This window comes from Periophthalmus magnuspinnatus, chromosome 2, assembly GCF_009829125.3.
Source record: "Periophthalmus magnuspinnatus isolate fPerMag1 chromosome 2, fPerMag1.2.pri, whole genome shotgun sequence".
Classification (NCBI taxonomy): domain Eukaryota; kingdom Metazoa; phylum Chordata; class Actinopteri; order Gobiiformes; family Gobiidae; genus Periophthalmus; species Periophthalmus magnuspinnatus.
Genome location: NC_047127.1, coordinates 234,650 through 259,366, shown reverse-complemented (window position 1 = coordinate 259,366; position 24,717 = coordinate 234,650). Strand labels below are relative to the sequence as shown.

Below are 24,717 nucleotides of genomic sequence, written 5' to 3'. Positions count from 1 at the left end.
TGTCCCACAGGACTGTCCCACAGGACTGTCCCACACTCATCACTTTATTTAAAGGATAAACGTTTGTAGAGACTGGACATAATTCACTGTGTGTGTGTGTGTGTGTGGGGGGGGGGGGGGAGTGTGTGTGTGTGTGGGGGGGGGTGAGTGTGTGTGTGTGAGGAGTGTGTGTGTGTGCACATTTCTGAATGACAAAGACTTGCGGAAGTGAAGTTTCTTTTTACTTTTCAAAATAAAGCTGCAGTGTTTTTACTCTGAGTGTTTTTAGTGTTTTTATCTCCGCGTGAGCGTCACGTGGACGTCCTGATGATGATGATGATCATCTTCATCTTCATCTTCTTCATCATCACCTCCCTGTGACTCACAGACCCAGAGCTCAGACTGATCTGATCTCAGCAGAGAAACCCACATGTGCCGAGTTAATTATGACACTCATTAATAAAACTTTCCTTGATGTAACGAGGCAGTAAAAGGTGAATATTCTCTACATTATGTTTAAATAAACTGTTTAAATAAACTGTTTAAATAAACTTTACATTAAACTGAACCCAGTTTGGTTTTATCCTCCTTTTACTTTGAAACTCAAACCGGAACTGACTGTAGCAGCTCTCTTGGTGCTTGACACCTCCCTCCTCTCCTCTTCTCCTCCTCCTCCCCTCTCCTCCTCAGTATTCCTCCTCTTCAGCTCATGCAAATGACAGATCCAGTCCCAGACTCCGCAGGTTAAACAGTCAGAGCGCGTGGAGGCGCAGGACGCGGACAGGCAGCGCGCGGCTCCATCAGGATTATAAACCAAACACACGCGTTTATTTTACCTTGTGACACTTATATCAGTGTGTGTGTGTGTGTCTGTGTGTGTGTGTGTGAGGACAGGGCTGAGTCTGCAGCACCATCCCGGGACTGGACGTTTTTACGCAGCGGAATAATCAGAAGAATCGTCAGAAGAATCATCAGAAGAACGAGTCCGCGGGAGAGCCGGGCTGAAGGGACGAGAGGAGCCGAGGTTTGGTGAAGTTTCAGCTCGGACGTTTCTCTTGGACGTTTCTTGTTTGTGCCAATGCGCGCGTGGAGATTGTATTTGATCAGTGAGACCAGCCCCGCGCGTCCCATGGAGCGCGCGCAGTGACAGGACGTTTGGACTTCGACTCAGCGCCAGGTTTCACTCGGTAAGTCACGTTTTTGGGACGCAGATGTTTCTGTCTCATGTCCTTCGTGTAAATGTGTGAATTTGTGCGTGTGTGAAATGAAACAGCAGTGACTTTTAAACCAGAGACTTCGCAGGAATCCAGGCTTCAGTTTCAGACATGTTCCAACTGGTCTCAGTGTCCGTGGAGGTATTTGTCCCCGAGCTTCAGGACAGAGACATTCAGCTATGACCCGTCAGTCAAAGAGACAAACCCACGACACAGACACGTACAAAGCGCCCGGGACAGAAGGAGCCCGTGTTTGTCCCTGCGGGGCTCCTGTACCGCGCGCACCTGGTCCTCTGCCCCCGGAGCTTCAGTCTCTGGGGCTTTGGGGAGCTGCGCGGGTTTTACGCAGAGTTTTACGCAGAGTTTTACGCAGAGTTTTACGCAGAGTTTTACGCAGAGTCTCTCCCTCGTGAGGGTTTGTGTTGTGTGTGATTATAATCACGTGATTATTGTCTCAGTAAATGGACAGAAATGTGACGTCACATTGATGAGGTTTGGTTTGGTTTGGTTTGGTTTGGTTTGGTGAAATGATGACGTTGAACATGGGCCAGTCTAAAGTTTGGACACACTCTCTCATTGTGTTTTTAAATGTGTTTTATTACATTTTATATTTTATAAACACAGAGACACATGTATGAAGCAGATACATGGAAATATGTAAAGAAAAAATAAATATGTTTGGACAAAGTGAAAACTTTGAGGATCTGAATATAAAATATAACTGTATATAACTTGTCTTTACTACATGATTCCAATGTTTCTTGCTTCATATATTTGATTTGTTTTGTGTTTTTAAAATGTGTAATGCAGTAAAAATACAGAAAAGTGCCATATCGTGTGTGTAATTTCACGTTGTTAAGCAGAGTTTGGTTCTTTTCATCTCAAACATAGATGTTTTCTTGTTGCTGTAGTTTTGTGATGTTCTGAGACGTGTCTGGATGTTTCTGGACGTTGTGGACAGTTTGTTTCGTCCCATCAGACTTGTTCTGTGTGATAAATTTAGCTCTTGTCTTTGTTAAACACAGGTGTGGGGTAATTAAACACACACTAATTACTCTGGAACAGTCACGCTCTTAAATGAGTTTTGTATCTTTCATTTTGTGCTGAGGGATTTTGGACCTGGACAGAACGACGTGAAGTTAATGTGAGAACCTCAGACCTCCTTCAAGGCACTGGCCCCGTCTCGCAATCGCACACATTGATTTTTTTTAGTTCACGCCTCCATGACCTGCCAATCAAAACAGCTCTGGTTTAAACTGGAGTGAACTCCGGTGCCTGAAGGTGGAGGTACTTTGTAAAACTGAATCGTACTTTTGTAAACCCACTCACTAAAACAACATCTCGTCGTCGACAGATGGGAGCGAACGCAGAGAGAGACGAGCGGTAACAGCTTTAACACGGCGCCGAACTGCAGCTCTGTCCAAAGGGTGAGGAGGGTTCAATTCCTCTGCCGTTTTGTGTAGGTGGAACTCCAAATTATTACTTTCAGTGGACTTCTACAAACGAGTGGGTGTAAAACATGTTGAACCTTTAAGACGAGCGGCTTCACCTCCAAATAAACTGTGATTTTAATTGTTTTGGTTTATTTTTATGGAACTAACAGATGGGATAAATGTTATAATAGATGAGCACGCACTAGGGGGCGCTCATCAGCTTCACAACAGAGTCACAATAAAACAAGTCCAGTTCAGTTTTGTCACGATATGAAAACTTCAAGCACGATTATGATTCAAGAGAAAAGCCTTTTGTTCTTTATTAAATCTGATTTAAACTCCATAATGTGGGAAATGCGCCGAAAACTCAAAATGATTGATCTCATATTGATTTGGATTTGATTTCGTCTTTTGAGATCAATTTTCTGATCATAAAAAAACACTTTGTGCTTTTAATCGTTTCCATTCATCGTTAATCCAGCTCCATTCTGTCCAAACTGAGCCTCCACACTCTGGTTTTTTCTGGTTTTTCTGTTTTTTTTTCTGTTTTTGCCGGAGGAGCGGCTGCAGGTCTCGTTCTAAATCCTCCGACGGATCATTAACGACAGAATCTTGACCTCCATAAACGTTTCATTAACTGCTTCGCCCAAACCTCAGCGATACTGAAAAACCAGTTTATCCTTTTATCAGTTTAGCTCCGCCCTCTGCTTGTGGTGGAGTTCTTTGTGTCAGTTCACGTGGCGTCGAGGAGGCCGCAGACACCGCCTCCGCCAACGATCCCCCGCCTCCGCCAACGATCCCCCACCTCCGCCAACAATCCCCCGCCTCCGCTAACGATCAGGACACGTTCTGTTCTTATAGATCTGTCGGTTTCTCCTCCATCGATCGAACGACACGAATCTACGACTTTCTGAATGATTTTGGACTGAGGCGAGAGTCAAACAAGTGGAGCAGAGCAGCTCCACCTGCAGCTCCAACTATCCACAGAAAAGTCTGACCTCCTCCTCCTCCTCCTCGTCCTCCTCGTCTCCTATAAGCTCCCTGCACCTCCTCCTCATCTCCTGTAAGCTCCCTACACCTTCTCTTATAAGCACCTCCATCTCCTTCTGCGTCTTCTCCTATAAGCCTCCTCCACCTTGTCCATCTCCTCCTCTGTCTCCTCCTCTGTCTCCTCGTCCTGCGTCTCGTCCTCTGTCTCCTCGTCCTGCGTCTCCTCCTCTGTCTCCTTGTCCTGCGTCTCCTCCTCTGTCTCCTCGTCCTGCGTCTCCTCCTCTGTCTCCTCGTCCTGCGTCTCCTCCTCTGTCTCCTTGTCCTGCGTCTCCTCCTCTGTCTCCTCGTCCTGCGTCTCCTCCTCTGTCTCCTTGTCCTGCGACTCCTCCTCTGTCTCTTCGTCCTGCGTCTCCTCGTCTTGCGTCTCCTCGTCCTGCGTCTCCTCCTCTAGGACACTTAATAACGTCCCTGGTGAGGGAGGCGCAGTGTAAAAAGTCATTTTCTTCACACTTCTTCACTTTTGTGAGAAACAGAGCAGCAGGTAAAAAGTAAAAAGTAAAAAGTAAAAAGTAAAAAGTAAAAAGTAAAAAGTAAAAAGTAAAAGGTTTTGAGTTTGAGACTTGGCCTCGTGGCAGATTCAGCACATTTAACATTTAAAAACATTTAAGGACATTTAAGAACATTTAAGAACATTTAAGACCTGTCTCAGTGTCTCAGTGTCTCAGTGTCTCACAGACTTAACTACGGCTCCAGACTGATTAAAAGAAGATGGAACGAAGGAGACAAGGAAGGAGACAAGGAAGGAGACAAGGAAGGAGACAAGGAAGGAGACAAGGAAGGAGACAAGGAAGGAGACAAGGAAGGAGACGGAACGAAGGAGACAATGAAGGAGACAGGACGAAGGAGACAGAATGAAGGAGACAACGGAGGAGACAGGACAAAGGAGACAGAACGTTGGGGACATAAAATCCCGTCCCTGTCTCTGTGGTTTCATGTGGCCGCTGTGTCGTGTTTTGGGTTTGATTTGATGAACTCGTCTTTTTCCAAATCAGGAGCTGAGTGAGACTTGGACATGAGAGACATGTCTCTGCTGAGGACGTTTTATTTTTTTCAAATATTGGTTTAAAGATCATTTTTCCTTATCAGATCCCTGTGTTTTACAGAGACAGAGGAAATAGAGACGTTCAGGAGGATTTAAAATACAAAAAAAACAAAACAAAAAAAAACAACAAAAAACAACAAAAAACATCATCACCAGAGCTTCAAAAATATTTAAACTCAGAGACAAAAACTAGAATCGAAACTAAACACAGACAAAAGACACAGACGAGTAAACCAGGACTGAACCAGGACTGAACCAGGACTAAACCAGGACTAAACCAGGACTAAACCAGGACTGAACCAGGACTAAACCAGAACAGAACCAGGACTAAACCAGGACTAAACCAGAACAGAACCAGGACTAAACCAGAACAGAACCAGGACTAAACCAGGACTGAACCAGGACTAAAGTTTAAAGTTTTATCATGTGAGATCTTTGTAAACATATGTGGACTCTGGTGTTGATTAAATCCGTTATAAACCAGCGGGTTGTCGGTTCTAGTCTCCAGTCTGTATAATGTGTCAGATCAGTAGAACCTTCACCTACAGAAGCTCAAGTTTTATTCATAAATAAAGTTTTCTTGAGTGTGATGTTGTACCAGTGCAGACAGAACACACACATGTCAAACTCAGGCCCGGAGACCAAATCTGGCCCGCGGTGTAATTATATTTGGCCCCGTGAAGTCATATCAAATGTGCGTTGGAGCTGTCCCGCTGGTATAGAGCACATGCACCACTAATACTACAAATCCCAGAATGCTTTGCCAGCGCAGAAAAGGAGGTGCACAGTCGAGACCAGCGAGCGCACCTCCTTTTCTGACACTCATTAGCGACCAAGCTACTACTCACCTCGGACAAATGAATCACTACAGAGACAGAATTGATTTTATTTATTTAAATGATAAAAGAATACTTACATTTCTCATGTTTTTAATATCAAACTTGAGTTGTTCCAGATTTTGTGTTTAAGCAAAATTAAAGTTGTTTCTGTATGAAAAGGTTAAACAAACATAAACATCACACATCAGGTGCATCAGGTTTATTTTATATAAATATTGAGTTTGACCCATGAATTTGTCAAAGTTTTTAATTTTGGCCCCTGATGAAGAACAATACACCACAGAACTCTGTAAAACTCTGTGATGATGATGATGATGTTGTGATGATGACGTGATGATGTCCTGATGCTGATGATATCGTGATGATGTTGTGGCGATGATGATGTCATGATGATGATGATGTCGTGATGATGTTGCGATGATGATGATGTCGTGATGATGTTGTGATGTCATGATGATGATGATGTCGTGATGATGTCGTGATGATGATGATGTCGTGATGATGTCGTGATGATGATGATGATGCTGTGGTGTTTTTCTTGTTGATAAATGGTTTGAAGAAGGATGAGTTCTGCTATAAACATCAAAAAACATTCAGTCTTAATCAAACTGAGGCGGCTCAAGTCTCCACAGATCTGACCTGTAAAGGGTTTGGCACTTTAAAATCCAAAACGCTGCATCGCCATGGAGACACGCAGGTGGATAAAGTCACATGGTTCACCTTTTGCCCCTCACTGTCAGTGTAAATCAAAAGTTCTGAACGTTCCAAACTGATCTGAGTTTCATTTTCGTGCAGCGAGTTCGGACTCGTCTGATCCGGGTTTAAAAAGTTTAGTAAAGAAAGTGACACGTGAGTCAAACATTCGTCATGTTGTTCTGACTCAACTCTTATATTTTACTCATAAACGTCTCAGCGTTTCATCTTATGTAATGATCTTTCTCTGACAAATTGAGTCTGTTTTAACGTCTTCCTCCGTCTGCAGCTCGTTCAGATCCAGTGTTGCACATTTTTCTCTTATCGTGGTTTATGTTTGGAGACTTCAGCGTATGGTTCTTTATTTTTGAACAATTCGACGCTGTCCATCAAACTCCAAAGTGTGTGTGATGGTTTGAAGCCGCTCTGTCTCCGTTGGGATTCTCTCCGTGTTGTTTCGGAGGCGGTTCGTTCTTCCTGCTTCAGGTGAATTCTCCGTTTCTTTGCTGTAGTTTGCTCTGAGGTTTAAACTTGCTGAAGCGTGTTTAAGCTAATATTGTTCATGCTAATGTTCTGTCATGTTGCCATGTGGATCTGTCCTGATGTGGCCTCACACGTCGGGATCGTGTTTTATTTGGAGAAGTTAAAATGTTCCACAATGAAAAACAGTTTGGAAAAACTCCTGGAAAAGCATCTGGACTTTGTAAACTGAGGTTGTTTTAGTCGTTTTATTTTCCTCCGTCCTTCACTGATTTAGAGTCAGTACAAAAAAATATGAATGAGAGAACAGGCTGTGACTCTGTACGTCTCCATGGAGATGATACTCCCATGCGTGGAATGTTCCACAGTATGGCATTAAACATATCGAACATTCATTTAATTTGAGGTGTTAGTGTTGCTCAAAAATCTTGAAAAACAGGATCGCCTCTCCATAGATCAGACCTCTAACTTAGCTTGGTTGCGCTTCTGCTTGTTTCCATGGAGATAATGCCACACTAAACGCCTCATAAAGACAAGGAGGTGGTGCACCCTCCATCAGAAAAGCTCCACAGTGCAGCTTTAAGGAGGAAACAGCAGTCGTCCTGACGTCGTTCTGTTTCCTCCTGGACTTTCATTTTTCTGTGGTATTTTTAGCGGCGCGTCCCACACGGGTTCAAAGGTCGTTGTGTCGCTCTAACCCTGTGTGTGTACACTTAGTACACACTTAGTACACACTTAGTACACACTTATGTTCACTGTACTTTACAAGTCAAAACATGAACCACAAAGCGCCGCGAGCTGCACACGGCGTCATCTGATTCATTTTGTTAATACAGAAAATATTTAGATTATTTAGACTGAAAACTGTAAACCTCACTGCATTGAAGTCTATGTCCTAATCCTGCGCTCACAGTCTATAACACGTCTATTCACACGCCCCCGTCACACTGCACAGGCGTGGTTGTGTTCATGTGTTTGTGTGTTTGTGTTCATGTGTTTGTGTGTTTGTGTTCATGTGTTTGTGTGTTTGTGTTCATGTGTTTGTGTGTTTGTGTTCATGTGTTTGTGTGTTTGTGGCTCATTTCAGGAGAAATAATGACTCTGCACGAGTGAAACATTTGAAATGCAGGCGGCTCACTGGTGGCTCACAGGCGGCTCGCTCGTGGCTCACAGGCGGCTCGCTCGTGGCTCACAGGCGGCTCGCTCGTGGCTCACAGGCGGCTCGCTCGTGGCTCACAGACGGCTCACTCCTGGCTCACATAGGCGGCTCACTCCTGGCTCACTCGTGGCTCACAGGCGGCTCACTCCTGGCTCACATAGGCGGCTCACTCCTGGCTCACTCGTGGCTCACAGGCGGCTCACTCGTGGCTCACTGACGAGCTGCTTCTGTCTCTTTGAGGGAGATTTCTGAGCTGTTCTATTATTAGTTCTATCTCACATATGTTCAGTATCAGAAATCAGGCACTCGAGCTCAGAATGTGAGATACTCCAGGGGGAAGTACTAGTACAAGTACTTTAGGTGTCCAGGAGGAAGTACTAGTACAAGTACTTTAGGTGTCCAGGGGGAAGTACTAGTACAAGTACTTTAGGTGTCCAGGAGGAAGTACTAGTGCAAGTACTTTAGGTGTCCAGGGGGAAGTACTAGTACTAGTACTTTAGGTGTCCAGGGGGAAGTACTAGTACTTTAGGTGTCCAGGGGGAAGTACTAGTACTTTAGGTGTGGGTGATAAACATCCTACATGCAAATGTCTCTGTGGTGAAGAGATTTGACTGAGTTTTCACTTTGGAAACGGCAGAAATGAAAGTCTCTGTATTTGGCAGTGAAATCAGAGGAAAGTAACATGTGAACAAGGCGGGAGTGTAGTAGTAGTAGTAGTAGTACTGGTAGTAGTAGTAGTAGTGGTGATAGTGGTTGCAGTGGTAATAGTCAGAATATGGAGGAAATCTGCCAACAATTAGTGTGTGAACAAGGTCATTTACAGTGTTATTTGTAGCAGATGTGTCGATGGTGTAGAAGTGACAGCAGCAGTAGTGATGGTGGTGTTGGTGGTGGTGTTGGTGGTGGTGTTGGTGGTGGTTTGGTGGTGTTAGTAGTAGTAGTAGTAGTAGTATTTCTAGGAGCAGGAGGAAGTGTTCAGCTCTGACCTGGCACACACTCAGGTGGACCATTGTGTGTTTTTTTTAGCTTCTTGGCTTCAACTTCAGAAACAGAGAAACTGCCAAAAAACAGACACGATTCTGTTTGTTTAGAAAAATGGAAATCCTAAAATACGACAAACAACACGCCAACATACACTGTGTGTACTGTACTGTACACACACACGTACTGTACGCACACACACACAGTGTGTACTGTACGCACACACACACACGTACTGTACGCACACACACGTACTGTACACACACACATACTGTACACACACACACACACACACATCTGATGAGTTTTAGACTCATGGAAGCAGCTGTTCAATGTGAAACAGATGAGACACACAGGGACAAAGAGGAGGAGGAGGAGGAGGAGGAGGGAGAGGGAGAGGAGGAGGAGGAGGAGTGAGAGGAGGAGTGAGAGGAGGCGCAGCAGTCAGGTGGTGTCTCTGTGAGCGACGCAGGAGGAGTTTGTCTCAGGGAGGAGTTTGGAGCCTTTATACAGAGGCTGGTCCTCCTCCTCCTCCTCCTCCTCCAGGTGAGGACCATGAGGGGAGGTGTTTGTGTAGTTTGTGTCTTTATTCCAGATGAACAGGGCTGTGAGCTGAAGATCCGTCAGTGGAGCTTTAGTTTAATTATTTTAATCAAAACTGAAATAATAAAATATAAAATAAATCTAATCTTGATGAACTCAGTGGGGAATTATTCTGTGAAATCCAAACACCCTCAAATACTGCAGTGTGAGTGGGCTCGCCTCTCCACAGAGCTGATCTTGACCTGATCTGATCTTCCAGTCAAAGTAATAACATCTCCACGGAAACAAGCATGTGATCCTCAGAAAATGTACACAGTGTAGCTTTAAAGTGAATGAACGAGCCGTAAATCGATGAGCAGAGAGGCACATGTGGGACAGAGGGACGTGTTCAGCTGTGCCACTCCACCAGAGGGTCACCGGTTCAAACCTGCCGTGCACAGACACACTGCTGTTGTGTCCTTGAGCAAAACACTCGAGTCCGTCAGATCCGAGTAAACGATGAACAGCGTTAACACTTTGTGGAGGTTTTATCGATGCAAAGTTCGTACGTTTGACTCTTTAAACATCTGATACAAACAAAAGCTCGTTCTGTCGTTTCTGCCGTAGAAAATCTCTCAGTGTTTAGATTTGAAAAATGCAGCAAGTAAAAGGTGAGAGAGGTTATGTAAACAGAACATTATATGGAGCAGAAGTGTTGCCGTTGAACAGGCCGCACTTGTTTTTTAACCTTGACGTATAGATTATGTCTTATGCTTGTTATTAACTGCAGAAAACACGACAAAACGACGACAAAACGCACCGGGCGGCGTGACATAAAGCAGAAGGTCGTCGTCGTATATCAGCGGCTCAGGTGAATGTGAAAGGCCACTTGAAATTCTGTTCTGAAGTTAAAAGCGTTGAGAAGTGCGTCGCCTTTGAAAAGTGCGGGCTGTAGATTAGCTCGCGCCGCCGTGTATTAAACAGTATTTATGCCGAGCTGACAGCGCCGCGCTCAGACTTGGGAGAATTAAAATTTACTCCGACAACTCCCGTCTTGTCAACATCCGTAAATCAAACGTCACTGTAGGTGGCCAAGAAACAGAGGTCAGTGACGCTGAGGTGAGTCTTATTCAGTCTCACTCTGTTCTCTGAAGGCTCCATTAAAGTTCTCCAATAAACACGACGCTGAAGAACGTTTCACAACAGTTTCCCTTCAGGTTATGGACCATATTGAGTTTTGTGATGTATTTCATGGACATTTTAAACCTTCTGCTGAGGCTGTGGCTGTCTCTGCTTTTTATTCTGCTTCAAATACTGCTCTGGATGGATATAAGGACGATCTGGATCAACGAAAGAGCCAATCCAGAGCCAGGCTGATGATGCTCATGATCACTTCCTGTCCGCCGCGTTCCAAACAGGAAGTGATCATGAGCATCATCAGCCTGGCTCTGGATTGGCTCTTTCGTTGATCCAGATCGTCCTTATATCTGCCCTGACGCTGAGGTGATTCTAAAAAACAAAAAACCCAAACCAACAAAAATAGTTGCTGTGGAAACGGTCCATGTTTGAGCAGCTGTACAGACACTTTATAAAGTTTATAAAGTAAAACTGCGTCAGTCTCTACAGTCGCAGACGTGAAGTGTTCTGGGCAAAGTCAGAGCAAAACACACTCAAGTACCTGATTAAAAATGTACTTGAAGAGTTTAAAAAGTAAAAGTGTTTTTCACAGATGTTGAGTCGTTTAAAGCTTCAAATGTGGTGATTTTTATAAAGATTTGCTGAATTTTGCTCAACAGAAACAACTGGATCCATTGTTTTTTTAATTTTTATTTGTATATTTTTCAACGCTCGAACGCTCGTCTCATAATCCTGAGCCTCATGTGAGATGTGTTTGTGTCGCCGCGGAAACACGAGACTCATGAGCCTCGTGTCACAGGGACTCGTGGCTCTTTGAGGACTCGTGGCTCCTTGAGGACTCGTGGCTCCTCGAGGACTCGTGGCTCCTCGAGGACTCGTGGCTCCTCGAGGACTCGTGGCTCCTCGAGGACTCGTGGCTCCTCGTGGACTCGTGGCTCCTCGAGGACTCGTGGCTCCTTGAGGACTCGTGGCTCCTTGAGGACTCGTGGCTCCTCGAGGACTCGTGGCTCCTCGTGGACTCGTGGCTCCTTGAGGACTCGTGGCTCCTTGAGGACTCGTGGCTCCTTGAGGACTCGTGGCTCTTTGAGGACTCGTGGACGATTTGCAGCTCCAGTTCTTCTCGTCCTGACAGTGACGGGGACAGAACATGACTCTGGACATGTTTGTTTAATATCTAAAAATATGGTTCGAAACTGGGCACAAACACGCCACTGAACACGCCACTGAACACGCCACTGAACACGCCACTTGGAAGTGCAGAGCGAGGTTATATCTGTCCATACACATATGACCGGTCTTACATACGCCAATCTGCTGCAAACTATGACAAATGTGTATAAAAATAAGTCACTGCAGCAGAACCCTGTGTCCAGTGAACCGTGTGAATCGATCCAGGGCCAAGGCACGAGGAGCCGGCTCTTCTGTAATGAGAGCGTCCTCACTGACCGGGAGCCGGCTCTTCTGTAATGAGAGCGTCCTCACTGACCGGGAGCCGGCTCTTCTGTAATGAGAGCGTCCTCACTGACCGGGAGCCGGCTCTTCTCCTCACTGACCGTTTGAGTCGTCAACACTTGGCCACAAGTTTAGACTTTTGCACATTTAAAGTTTACGGCTGTGAAACGACAAAATGTTTGTAAAGACACAGAGGAAGCACAAGAGAGAAGGAGGAGAGAAGGAGGAGAGAAGGAGGAGAGAAGGAGGAGAGGAGGAGGAGAGGAGAGGAGGAGGAGGAGAGGAGGAGGAGAGGAGAGAGGTGGAGGGAGAGGAGGAGGAGAGAGGGAGAGAAGGAGGGGAGGAGGAGGAGAGAAGGAGGAGAGGAGGAGGAGAGGAGGAGGAGAGGAGAGAAGGAGGAGAGGAGGAGAGAAGGAGGAGAGGAGGAGGAGAGGAGGAGGAGAGGAGAGGAGGAGGAGGAGAGGAGGAGGAGAGGAGGAGGAGGAGGAGGAGAGGAGGAGGAGAGAGGGAGAGAAGGAGGGGAGGAGGAGGAGAGGAGGAGGAGAGGAGGAGGAGAGGAGGAGAGGAGGAGGAGAGGAGGAGGAGAGAGGTGGAGGGAGAGTTACTGCAGAGTTAATGTGAGATAAAATGGGAGGTTAGTGACTTTGTTCATAGAAACAAATCATTTATTTCTTTTGTTCAGTGAAACTGAGGCTGGTTTAAAAGAAAAGAGAAATAATAATACATAGAACCGCAAGCGGCAATGATTGGACCTCGCTAGTCCCTACACAGGCTCTGCCCCTTCAAGGCCCCACCCTATAAGTCTCCGCCCCTACACAGGCCCCGCCCCCGCTGCGTCACATAAAGACCATAAATCTGTATAAAAATTGGAATTTGAACTTTTGATGCTCCACTTTTTGAAAAGTTTGTTTCACTCTACAGGGGGCGCTAACGAGCCACATTCCACTAGTTCACATTGAATAGGTTTAGTGCAAAGACTTTAAAATCAAATCTGAGGGAAATGTGTCTTGGTGCAAATGGAGCAAATTTTGTGAATTGTAAATTTGAACATTCCCTCAGATTTTGCAGCTGCGTCGCCGAAGACGAGATTCACAAAATCTGAAACTAAACGGCCGAGGACGAGCTCAGAGGAGCAGAGTCAAACCTGAGCGTGTGAGATGTGGAGGTGTGAGCATTAGAATAACATGGAGCATTTGTGTCATCACTACGGCAACACCGGAAACAACATGACGTCATTGAATTTTTTGATGTGAAATGGGATTTTTCTGTAAAAGTTCTGAAACTTTTGAAGAACAAATACATTATGTAGATTTAGGGCAGATTATTCAACAGCAGAGTAAAATCTGACTGAAATTGTAATTCCTTTGTGAAAATTGAAGAATTTGTAAAAATAAAACAAATTAAAAATGTGAATTGCCTTTAATTGGAGCAGGTTCTTCTGCCGCTCGGGCCTTAAAATACTTTATATAGTTTGGATTAAAGGTTTTAAAGTACAAGGTCACACTGTTTGTTTTTAAAAAATTCATTTGTTTTAGTCGGACGACTGGAAAACTAAAAAGAAAAAGGAAAACCCCACTGTCCTGTCAAACGTTTTTAAATCCACATGAAGCAAAAACAAATCACCACGATTCAACTTTTTCTTTAGTAAAAACATTTTTGTCTTTGGTAAATGTGATTTAAAAGTTCAGCCTCAACGTCGACTTGAAAAGAGACTAAAGAAACATTTTCTGCTCTAGACTCGTTTGTTCTGTTATAAAGAGCCGTGTTTCTGCTCTAGACTCGTTTGTTCTGTTATAAAGAGCCGTGTTTCTGCTCTAGACTCGTTTGTTCTGTTATAAAGAGCCGTGTTTCTGCTCTAGACTCGTTTGTTCTGTTATAAAGAGCCGTGTTTCTGCTCTAGACTCATTTGTTCTGTTATAAAGAGCCGTGTTTCTGCTCTAGACTCATTTGTTCTGTTATAAAGAGCCGTACTGTAATATTCCGCTGGTATTTTGCCTGTAAATGTCATTTCGGGCTCATTGGCGTTTGACCCACTCTGTTGCTTTAGTAAACGGCCGGTTAAAGACGCCCTGTGGGACTTCGTCTTGTTACAGATCGTGAGTGAACGGGCCTGAAATGTCAGGCCATTAGAATAATTGATAAACACGAGGCCGAGGCGACGTGGAGATATGAGGCTCACGAGGCCCCGAGAACACGCCGTTATTTACAGACTGGAGTCTTGAAGGAGTGAGGTACAAAGTACAAACCGCCCACACGGCAGAGGCCCGTGTGAGGCCCAGCACTCTGAGATAATGAACGAGGGAAGGAAACGTGTGTGAGGCCCAGCGCTCTGAGATAATGAACGAGGGAAGGAAACGTGTGTGAGGCCCAGCGCTCTGAGATAATGAACGAGGGAAGGAAACGTGTGTGTGTGAGGCCCAGTGCTCTGAGATAATGAACGAGGGAAGGAAACGTGTGTGAGGCCCGGCGCTCTGAGATAATGAACGAGGGAAGGAAACGTGTGTGTGTGAGGCCCAGTGCTCTGAGATAATGAACGAGGGAAGGAAACGTGTGTGAGGCCCGGCGCTCTGAGATAATGAACGAGGGAAGGAAACGTGTGTGTGTGTGTGTGTGTGTGTGTGTGTGAGGCCCAGATTAGCGGCTGTGAATGAAACACACACTTTTGGCCTCAGCCGTTTGAGGACGAGTCATGCCACTTTCGGCTCCTTTGTGGGAATCGAATCTTTTGGATCTGTTCCTTTCAAAGAGCCGCTCAAACGGCTCTTTTATTGAGTATTTATGACACAGTCAAAGTGAGAACTCACTTTAACAACAAACTCATAAAACATTTCACCACAGTCATAATAATTAAAAAACAAACTGTTATTACGACGTTAAATATGTTTTTTGTGCACAGAGCGTCTCTCGTCTCTTAGTCTCTCGTGTCTTTGAGTCTCTCTCGTCTCTCGTGTCTTTGAGTCTCTCTCGTCTCTCGTGTCTTTGAGTCTCTCGTTCTCGTGTCTTTGAGTCTCTCTCGTCTCTCTCGTCTCTCGTGTCTTTGAGTCTCTCTCGTCTCTCGTTTGTCTTGTCTCTCGTGTCTTTGAGTCTCTCTCGTCTCTCGTGTCTTTGAGTCTCTCTCGTCTCTCGTGTCTTTGAGTCTCTCTCGTCTCTCGTGTCTTTGAGTCTCTCTCGTCTCTCGTGTCTTTGAGTCTCTCTCGTCTCTCGTTTGTCTTGTCTCTCGTGTCTTTGAGTCTCTCTCGTCCCTCTCGTCTCTCGTGTCTTTGAGTCTCTCTCGTCTCTCGTGTCTTTGAGTCTCTCTCGTCTCTCGTCTCTCTCGTCTCTCGTGTCTTTGAGTCTCTCTCGTCTCTCTCGTCTCTCGTGTCTTTGAGTCTCTCTCGTCTCTCTTGTCTCTCTCTCGTCTCTCTAGTGTCTCTCGTCTCTTGTCTCTCTCGTTTCTCGTCTGTCTCGTCTCTCGTGTCTTGAGTCTCTCTCGTCTCTCGTCTCTCTCGTTAGATAACATGCATTCTTACTGTGGACGAGCTCACATCTCCACAGATCTGACCTGTAACTTGGCCTTGGTCACGTACTGTATCTTTAAAACTAACTGCAGTAACGTTGTATAAAGTACAAATATTATAAAAGCTCACAGTTTGGCCTCTTTATAGTTTGGGATATAGTACTAAAATACTCAGAACTCTACTGCTACTGCGACCCTCCTCAACTAAAAGTACTGAAAGTACCACGATGTCCAAATGAATAAATATGTTTAGACTTTTGAGAACTGTCTCCAAACGGGAGAATAAAGTCGTGTTCTGGCCCCCGCTCCGTGTTTATAGGAGTAAAGTGCTGGGATCCTGCAGCTCGACTCGGGCCTTTGCTGTGGTAAACACTTTACTCAGATCTGCACGATTTGCATTTGATGGAACATTTTGAATAGAGTTTTGGCCTCGTTCACTGCGGATTAAAGACGAGTATTTTCCTAATTGAATTGTTTGTAGAGTTGAGGACAGAAACGCCGGGGCCCGGTTGGCATGGTAACGTCGTTTGTCACGGAAACATAAACGGCGGAAAAATGGATCGGTTATGGAGTCCGTTTGAAGTCCAGAACGACGCGTGTTTGCCAGTTCATATCTGGGCAGAAACGGCCCCGATAGCATCTGTTAATAGCTTTTGTTTCATTTTGCTTTGGCTCCGAGCGAGCGGCCGAACAGGAGGTGAGTCTCGGGGGGGAATCTCGACCACCGCCAGACACGGACGGAGCTGACGCGAATAAATAATGAAACACACCAAAGACTTTTTGGAGCTCCCCTTTTGTATTTCTTAAACAATGCAAATATAATAGAGTTAAGCAGACGCCATTTTGTGGAGCGTCCAGATAAACGAACCAGAAACCAACTTTGTCACGATGCTAAAGCTGATTATAAATACTCTGAATATGCAAATACCAAGGTGAATACTTTTAAGTTTATGTGACGATGTCCAGATCAGAAAAGGAACTTCCTCCATGTTCTAGTAAAATCTATGAAACTCGACAAAGTAAAGTACAATGTAAACACGACTCTGAAGTACGCAGGAGGAGTAAAAGTATCTGTAAAGTATTTGTCAGTAGTACTATCGTCACTGCAGTAACACTGTTGAGTAACTACTTAAAGATGCAGTATGTAAATTTCCCGGTGGAAGGCTCATGCTCGATGTTTGCTTCGTGTGAAATGTTTCAGAATATGGCATTAATCTCACTTCTCTGGTCCCGGTCAGTCTCCCTGTTTTTAGATGAGTGTGATTGACAGGTGGATTAGCCAATCAGAGACATGCGTGGATCAAAACAAATATGGCCGCTAACGAGGGTGAAAGAACAGGGAAAAAAAACTCTGCTGAATCAAAAAGTGACTAAACTAAACTATCTGTATCCATGGAGACACCACATGGTCAAGTTACAGGTCAGGTCTGTGGAGACATGGTCAAGTTACAGGTCAGATCTGTGGAGAGGTGTACCCACTCACAGTAACAACAAGAGAAAGACACTGAGTCGAATATATGTTTCTAGTAGTAGTACTGTTAGTATTTGTTGCAGCAGTAGTACTTTTCCCTCTAACTTGTATAATATAAAGTTTTCTTCTCTATAAATAATAAGTGCGGGTTTGTTATGTGGGAGGTATGTTCCATCTCACTCTCCTCAGACACAAAAGTCCATCCAGACGCTTGGTGAAGTTAACGATGACCTTCAGATACGGTTCAGTCTGAATACATCAAAGACCACAGACAGAGCGCAGCTATTTTGACTTTTACCCACCAGCGAGAATCTGTGTCTGAGGTAACTTAAGGCAAAAGGTAAAAGAAATGAGGCAAGAATGCAATAACTTTTCCTTTGTTTCTGGAGCCACAGTATTAATATTTAAACCAGGGCAGATCTGCGTCTTAGTAAAAATACAGCGGAGGTAAAATAACCTCTGGGGCGTCCTTGGAGATGGCCTTTTGCAGATTATTTTAAAGTTATATCTACACGGTACGCAGCAGAATCAGATACTGGAATAATCAGATAACGCAATAATTAGAGCTGAAATTATGTGTGTGCTTCATAGACTGTATGTATAAAAGGATAAAGCTAACCTGCAGCCGCCGCGTTACAAACAGGAAGTGATCGAGAGCGCACTTCTGATTCCATCGACTCATCGTCATTTGGTCTTAAATGTTCGTATTAACCCTCTACATGATCCTGGGGTTTTTATTTCACTATTGTGTCTGTAAATCAAGATCTGAACATTAATAACAGACAAATCAGGTCCTTCTTCCCCCGACGTCGCTCCTGTTAGCGTTAGCAACAGGTTTGATTGTGTCCACTTCCTGCTAAACCAGCGTTGCGGAACAGAAGGGGCGTTACATTAACCTCGATGAGCTTCATTTGAGCCGAACGCTGTGGTGATGTCACACTTTACAGCACAAGACGAACAGCAGCGTCAAAAACACCTGAGGACAGACTTCAGTTCGTCAGTGGATTTTACTTTGGGATTTTAAAATGAAAGAATGTTCAGTATTTTAAATGTTCTGTTTCATTTTTGTCTTTGCTCCGTTCGTTCGCCCTTTACGCTCTCCCAGGTGTGAATGATCAGACACAGATCACAGGTGGAGCTGACCTCAGTGGTATTTCTACATTCACACAGTGAACAGTATTTACACCAAAGACGACAGACGACATTCCACGAGCGTTTTCTACAAACGCTCGAGATAAAACGACACGCCGCTCCACGACTCACTGCACTTCAATAAACACAGCTCCAGGACTCGTGTGAAGGCTGAGGTGGAGCTGAGGTGGGGCTGAGGTGGAGCTGAGGTGGAGCTGAGGTGGAGCTGAGGTGGAGCTGAGGTGGAGCTGAGGTGGAGCTGAGGTGATTGAGGCGGGGCTGAGGTGGGGCTGAGGTGGTGGTGCTGAAGTGGTGGTGCTGAGGTGGTGCTGAGGTGGTGCTGAGGCGGTGGTGCTGAAGTGGTGGTGCTGAGGTGGTGCTGAGGTGGTGGTGCTGAAGTGGTGGTGCTGAGGTGGTGCTGAGGTGGTGCTGAGGCGGTGGTGCTGAAGTGGTGGTGCTGAGGTGGTGCTGAGGTGGTGCTGAGGTGGTGGTGCTGAAGTGGTGGTGCTGAGGCGGTGGTGTTGAAGTGGTGGTGCTGAGGCGGTGCTGAGGTGGTGGTGCTGAGGCGGTGCTGAGGTGGTGGTGCTGAGGCGGCGGTGCTGAAGTGGTGGTGCTGAGGTGGTGGTGCTGAGGTGGTGGTGCTGAGGTGGTGCTGAGGCGGTGGTGCTGAGGTGGTGCTGAGGCGGTGGTGCTGAGGCGGTGGTGCTGAAGTGGTGGTGCTGAGGTGGTGCTGAGGTGGTGCTGAGGTGGTGCTGAGGCGGTGGTGCTGAGGCGGTGGTGCTGAGGCGGTGGTGCTGAAGTGGTGCAGTGTAAGTGATGGATTTGAAGCTTTGACAAATGTTGTGGCTTAAAACGTGTGGAGAAATCCGACTGAAGGACAGACAGGGACCTGAGGTGGAGCACAGTACTCACACTGTGTACAACTCTTAGTACTTCAGTATAAGTAATTATACTCAGCAATGCAGTATTTCAGACAGTGGAAATCATGAATACTTCATTTTGACTTTAATATTTAAACTAAATTCAATGTACATTCTAATTTACTATGACGATCATATGTCCCCCATCCTCCTCTTACTACTACGACTGTTACCACAACACCACCAGCACCATCACTACTACTACTACTACTACTACTACTACTGACCCCTGTACTAAACCGTGTTCTTCATCCTTCAGTCCTGTGCGTCTTTAGGCTCCTGTCTCCTCTTCTTCATCCTTCAGTCCTGTGCGTCTTTAGGCTCCTGTCTCCTCTTCTTCATCCTTCAGTCCTGTGTTTCATTCATGTCTCTTCTTCTTCGTCATATCCTTCTGTTTTTATATTTGTCATTTACTTTCTTCTCCTCTTCTTCATCCTTCAGTCCTCTGTGTTTTCAGGCCTGTGTCTCTTCTTCTACTTCTTCGTCATATCCTTCTGTTTTTATATTTGTCATTTACTTTCTTCTCGTCTTCTTCATCTGTCCCAGACGCTCAGTGATCCTCTGCTCCGTCTGGCCCCTGATCCATGGAAATCTACTTTAATTGGGACAATGGTTTACGACAACGAGCCTCCGCCTCCCCCATTACTCCTTTATTACTCTCCCATTACTCCCCCATTACTCCCTCATTATTCTCCCATTACTCTCCCATTACTCCCCCATTACTCCTCCATTACCCTCCCATTACTCCCCCATTACCCCCCCATTACTCTCCCATTACTCCCCCATTACTCTCCCATTACCCCCCATTACTCTCCCATTACTCCCCCATTACTCTCCCATTACTCCCCCATTACTCTCCCATTACTCCCCCATTACTCCCCCATTACTCCCTCATTACTCCCCCATTACTCCCTCATTACTCCCCCATTACTCCCTCATTACTCTCCCATTACTCCCCCATTACTCCCCCATTACTCCCCCATTACTCCCTCATTACTCCCCCATTACTCCCTCATTACTCCCATTACTCGTCTCAATTAAGACTCTATTGCACCTCCATTCACCTCCACACGTGTTTAAAGTCTTTGTCTAATCACTGGCTCGAGTCGAGTGATCTGATCTCCGTTTTCTCTCCGTTTTCTCTCCGTTTTCTCTCGGGGGAGACTGTTCTCTCTCCGTCTCCGATGGGTCTGTTTCTAAATGTGTTCTTGAAGTGGGTTTAAACGCTCTGATTTGATGCTTCATTGTTATGAGTCATTGTCTTTGGTCAAATATACACAAAGGGTAAAAAATCATTGAAGTACGAGGGATTTCTGTGGGACATAATCGCTCTGAGTCACTGCAGAGATTATTCACACTTTGATAAAACATATTCACCTCCTATCGTCTTATATGTTTGATTTATTTAACAGTTTGATGTGGGGCTGTCGTTAAATACCACGGTAAAAGTCCAAGTGTGATTTATATAAATAGAAATAAAAAGCTTTGGAGTAAAAATAAGACCAGCCCTGGTTTAGAGCTGATCAAATACTTCAAACACAGATATTTATTTGGACTAAACTGGTATCGAATCTAAAGACTCGGATGTAAACTTTGTGTATGATTCTTAATCAGCATCAGAACAAAGATGAAATTACAAATACCATTAAAAAACTATCTTCATTTTGTTTTAATTTTATTTTTTCCAGTCCAAGGTTTAGTTTGTTTACATAATTATTATCAGTGGAACATTATGATTTTTTCACGGTATAAAAAAACTTTACCCTTTTTCTCAGCATCAGACTGAAGTTTGGACCCTGCAGCTTCTAAGAGACGATGAGTTTTCTCTCCCAGATAAATGTGAACGATAAAGGGATAAAAGGAGGTGGGAGTCTTTGTTTGGATCGCTGCCCGACCCCGGATAAGAGGAACACGGATGGATGGATGTTTTGTAAATCCCTGTTGAGGAGACGGCTCCATCACAACAATACATTTCATAGCGTCATTTAGTTTAGTTCCTCAGCGTCTTAAATACTGCAGCAGCCTGAGTTATGTGCAGGATTGTTTACAGTTATATACGGCTCCCTGTGAAGCCATTTTCAGATGCAAATTCCTAAAAGAGACAAGGATGCATCTATATAAAGAAACGTTCACCGCTCGGTTTGGGACCGCGCCCTTGTTAACACTGTTCCGCCTTTTCATTTGATACATTTTTAATAGATTATGACTATATAAAGCCTGTTCTCCAGTGTTGGGGATGAGTGTGACCTCCGCTCATGCATACAATGAACATTTATATGTCATTTTACGCACTTGCACTTTTCCAACTAAAGTTCAGTTGTTGTAGCTCATGAAAGTTTAATGACAGGATCCTTTGGGACGAGCGATCGTTTGACAGTGTCAGACATGTTCATTATGTCTTAATGCACTTCAGCCTCTGCCTTTACGTCCAACCTGTGTCCAGACTGTAAAAGTCATGTATGTCCAGCCTGTGTCCAGCCTGTGTCCAGACTGTGTCCAGCCTGTGTCCAGCGTCGGTCCAGCCTGTGTCCAGACTGTGTCCAGCCTGTGTCCAGCCTCTGCAAGGACTTTACGCTCGTCTTTACTGAAGACTGTGTGCTTACTCCTGGTCTGCAATTAAAATTTAAATGGAATTGTAATTAAACCAAATGGCAATTATTGGGACATTTAAACAACAACCAGCTGCAGCCAATTATTTACGCATGGACTTTGTGTGTGTGTGTTTGTGTGTGTGTGTTTGTGTGTGTGTTTGTGTGTGTGTGTGTTGGGGTGTGTGTGTGAGAGTGTGTTTGTGTGATTAAATTGTGTTAAATTGATTGAAATCTTGTTAAAGTTGTGGTTTATTCCAGGTCTTGTCCAGATTCATAATATATTCACTATAAAAACTTTTTTGGTTGATTCATATTATGACAAATGTCACGGTGCCGATAGTAAAACAATCTTTTCTCTTGTGTTTCTTTCAGATCTGCAGAGATGCAGTCCTGGCTCATTTTCATCGCCTTGTTCTTGTCCGTGGCCAAATCCCAAGAAATCCCCCCCTCTGAGGAAACATCCTCCTCCCTCAGCGAATCCTGCGATTCCCTGTGTTCATGCGAGGGCAAAGATGGCATCTTGTATTTGAACTGTGAACAGCGGAACATAACCAAAATCTCCCAAATCAAAGTCCCAGCAGGCGTGCCCTTCCACCTAAACCTGTACAAAAATGACTTGGTGGAGCTGCGCGCCGAGGAGATGGAAGGGCTTAAGCACGCCCTCTCACTGCACATCGGGGGTAATAGCATACAAGAGTTGGAGCCAGGGGTCTTCAGCTCTCTCGGATCACTGAGGAAACTCCACATAAATAGCAATTTCCTCGTCACCCTGAAAGAGGACACTTTTCAAGGCCTGGTGAATCTAGAGTTTCTCCAAGCCGATACAAATTTTATCCGGGTCATCGAGCCGGGGGCCTTCAACAAACTGATCCGACTCAAAGTCCTAATCCTCAATGATAATTCCATCGAGTTTTTACCCAACAACATCTTCCGCTTCGTGCCCCTCACCCATCTCGACTTACGGGGCAATAAGCTTCAGACTCTGCCCTACGTCGGGTTCCTGGAGCACATAGGGCGCATCATGGAACTACTCGTGGAGGACAATGATTTTGTTTGCGATTGTGACATTTTGCATTTAAAAATCTGGATGGAAAACATGCGAGCGCAATCGGCCATTAGCGACGTGGTCTGCAGTCATCCGCATCAACTTAAAGGGATCATTCTGGCCAAAGTTAAAAGGGACGTGCTCTGCCCCTCCCACGCTGAAATCAACCTGGAGGAACCTTCAAAGTCCCTGGACATGGTCGTCACCCCCTCGTCCAAACTGAATCAGATTCCCAAACAAGGTGACGCCAAAGACGACTCCAAAGCACCGACTCCGTCTCACCTTCCGGGCAGCCCTTGTGTCGAGTTCTGTGCGTGTCACAATCATCCAGTGACAGGATTTTTGATGCACTGTCAAGACCAAGGGATCCAGGAGGTTTCAGAAATTGGGATACTCCAGCAAAGCCCGACTAAGCTGGTCATGACCGGGAATATGATCCAACAACTCCGCAAGTCCGACTTTGTCACATATGATCGTTTGGAATTACTGAACCTGGCCAACAACAGAATTGATTACATAGACAATGAAACTTTTCTAAGCTTGAGCAGTCTGAAGAAACTCTATTTGAACGGGAACAGAATCGAAAAACTCTTCTCTACCATGTTTGTTGGGCTCCACAACCTTGAGTTCTTATACCTGGAATACAACCTGATTAAAGAGATCGCTCCCGGCACGTTTAACCCGCTCCCAAATCTGAAACTCCTGTCTTTGAATAACAACCTCCTTAGCTCGCTTCCACCGCAAATCTTCCGTAATGTCCCTCTCAACAAATTAAACTTGCGTAAAAATCTACTCATGCACCTGCCAGTGAGCAACGTGCTGGACCAGCTCGACTCCCTGGAGCAGATATATTTGGAGGACAACCCCTGGGACTGCAGCTGCGACTTGCTTAGCTTAAAACAGTGGGTGGAGAAACTGAAAAGAGACACAGTGGTAGGCTCCATTTTGTGCCACACGCCAAAGAAAGTGGTACAGTCCGAACTGAGGAGCCTCCGTCATGAGATGCTGTGTCCGGGTTTAGGGACGTACTACCCGGAGGAAGGGGATGTTGTCACGGCCACGCTCGGCCCTGACAACACAGGAAGAGGCTTGTTTAGCTCCTTGACAGACACTGTACCTTTGTCCGTGCTAATTCTGAGCATGCTAGTCTTTATTTTGTTGATAATCTTCTGCTCTGCCGGGTTGGTGGTGTTCGTCGTGCACAGAAGGAGACGAAGGGCTAAAAGAAAGGCGCTAGAAGAACAACCTCGTGAGAACTCGAGCAGCAGTCCGATCCACCTCCACTACAGTATGTACGGACAAAAGACAACGCATCATACGCTAACGCAACGCACCGGGCCGTCTACTTTGTACGAAGAAAGATCGCACAGTCCGATCGTCCAAATCTGCCGCAACCCAACTTACTGCGCGCAACACAAAGAGCACGACGCAGATATGGATTACAGCGTGGAAGATCCCGGAATGAAACACCAAGTCTGCCGGAGTATCATGGAAAAAGAGAACACTTCCCCGCTCACCGGAAACGCAAAGTACCGGTCTTTACCAGGAGAGTGTGCTGCGGAGTTTGTCACGCTTGCAAATCCAAACTCACTTTACAGGAACATTTTGGAGCGGGAAAAGGAGCTACAGCAACTCGGGATTACGGAATACCTTCGTAAAAACATGCCCCAGCTTCAGTCGGCGGTGGACATGCAGGTCCCCGGACATCAGGAGGAGTTAAAACTGATGGAGACAATTATGTACACAAGACCGCGCAAAGTGATGCTAGAGCAAACGAAGAACGAGTACTTTGAACTCAAGGCAAACTTGCACACGGAGCCGGACTATCTGGAAGTTTTGGAGCATCAAACTCCTTTTAACTAAAGACTAAAGACGTTATAATGATATTGTTCCAAACCAAGTGCCTTGTCCTGTTTGCTTCTTTCCACAGTGTGAGGTATTTATCACGGGCACATTACTTTAAGTAGCACAGAATGTAATCTCTCCATGTGACTCCACGATGTAGCTACGGTGTACGGACGAGGCGTGACGTTTTGACCACTGCAAAGGACATGTCAAAGAATCAATTTGGCCACATCTGAT

At 45.3% G+C, this 24,717-nt stretch overlaps 1 protein-coding gene across 1 annotated transcript; it reads left to right on the top strand.

Annotated features, from left to right (window-relative positions):
• Positions 1 to 717: 717 nt before the first annotated feature.
• Positions 718 to 24,717, top strand: slitrk6 (SLIT and NTRK-like family, member 6). The gene is made up of 2 exons (XM_033980892.2): positions 718 to 1,166; positions 21,963 to 24,717. The coding sequence occupies exon 2, from the start codon at positions 21,973 to 21,975 to the stop codon at positions 24,496 to 24,498; it is 2,526 nt and encodes an 841-aa protein (XP_033836783.1). The 5' UTR covers positions 718 to 1,166; positions 21,963 to 21,972; the 3' UTR covers positions 24,499 to 24,717.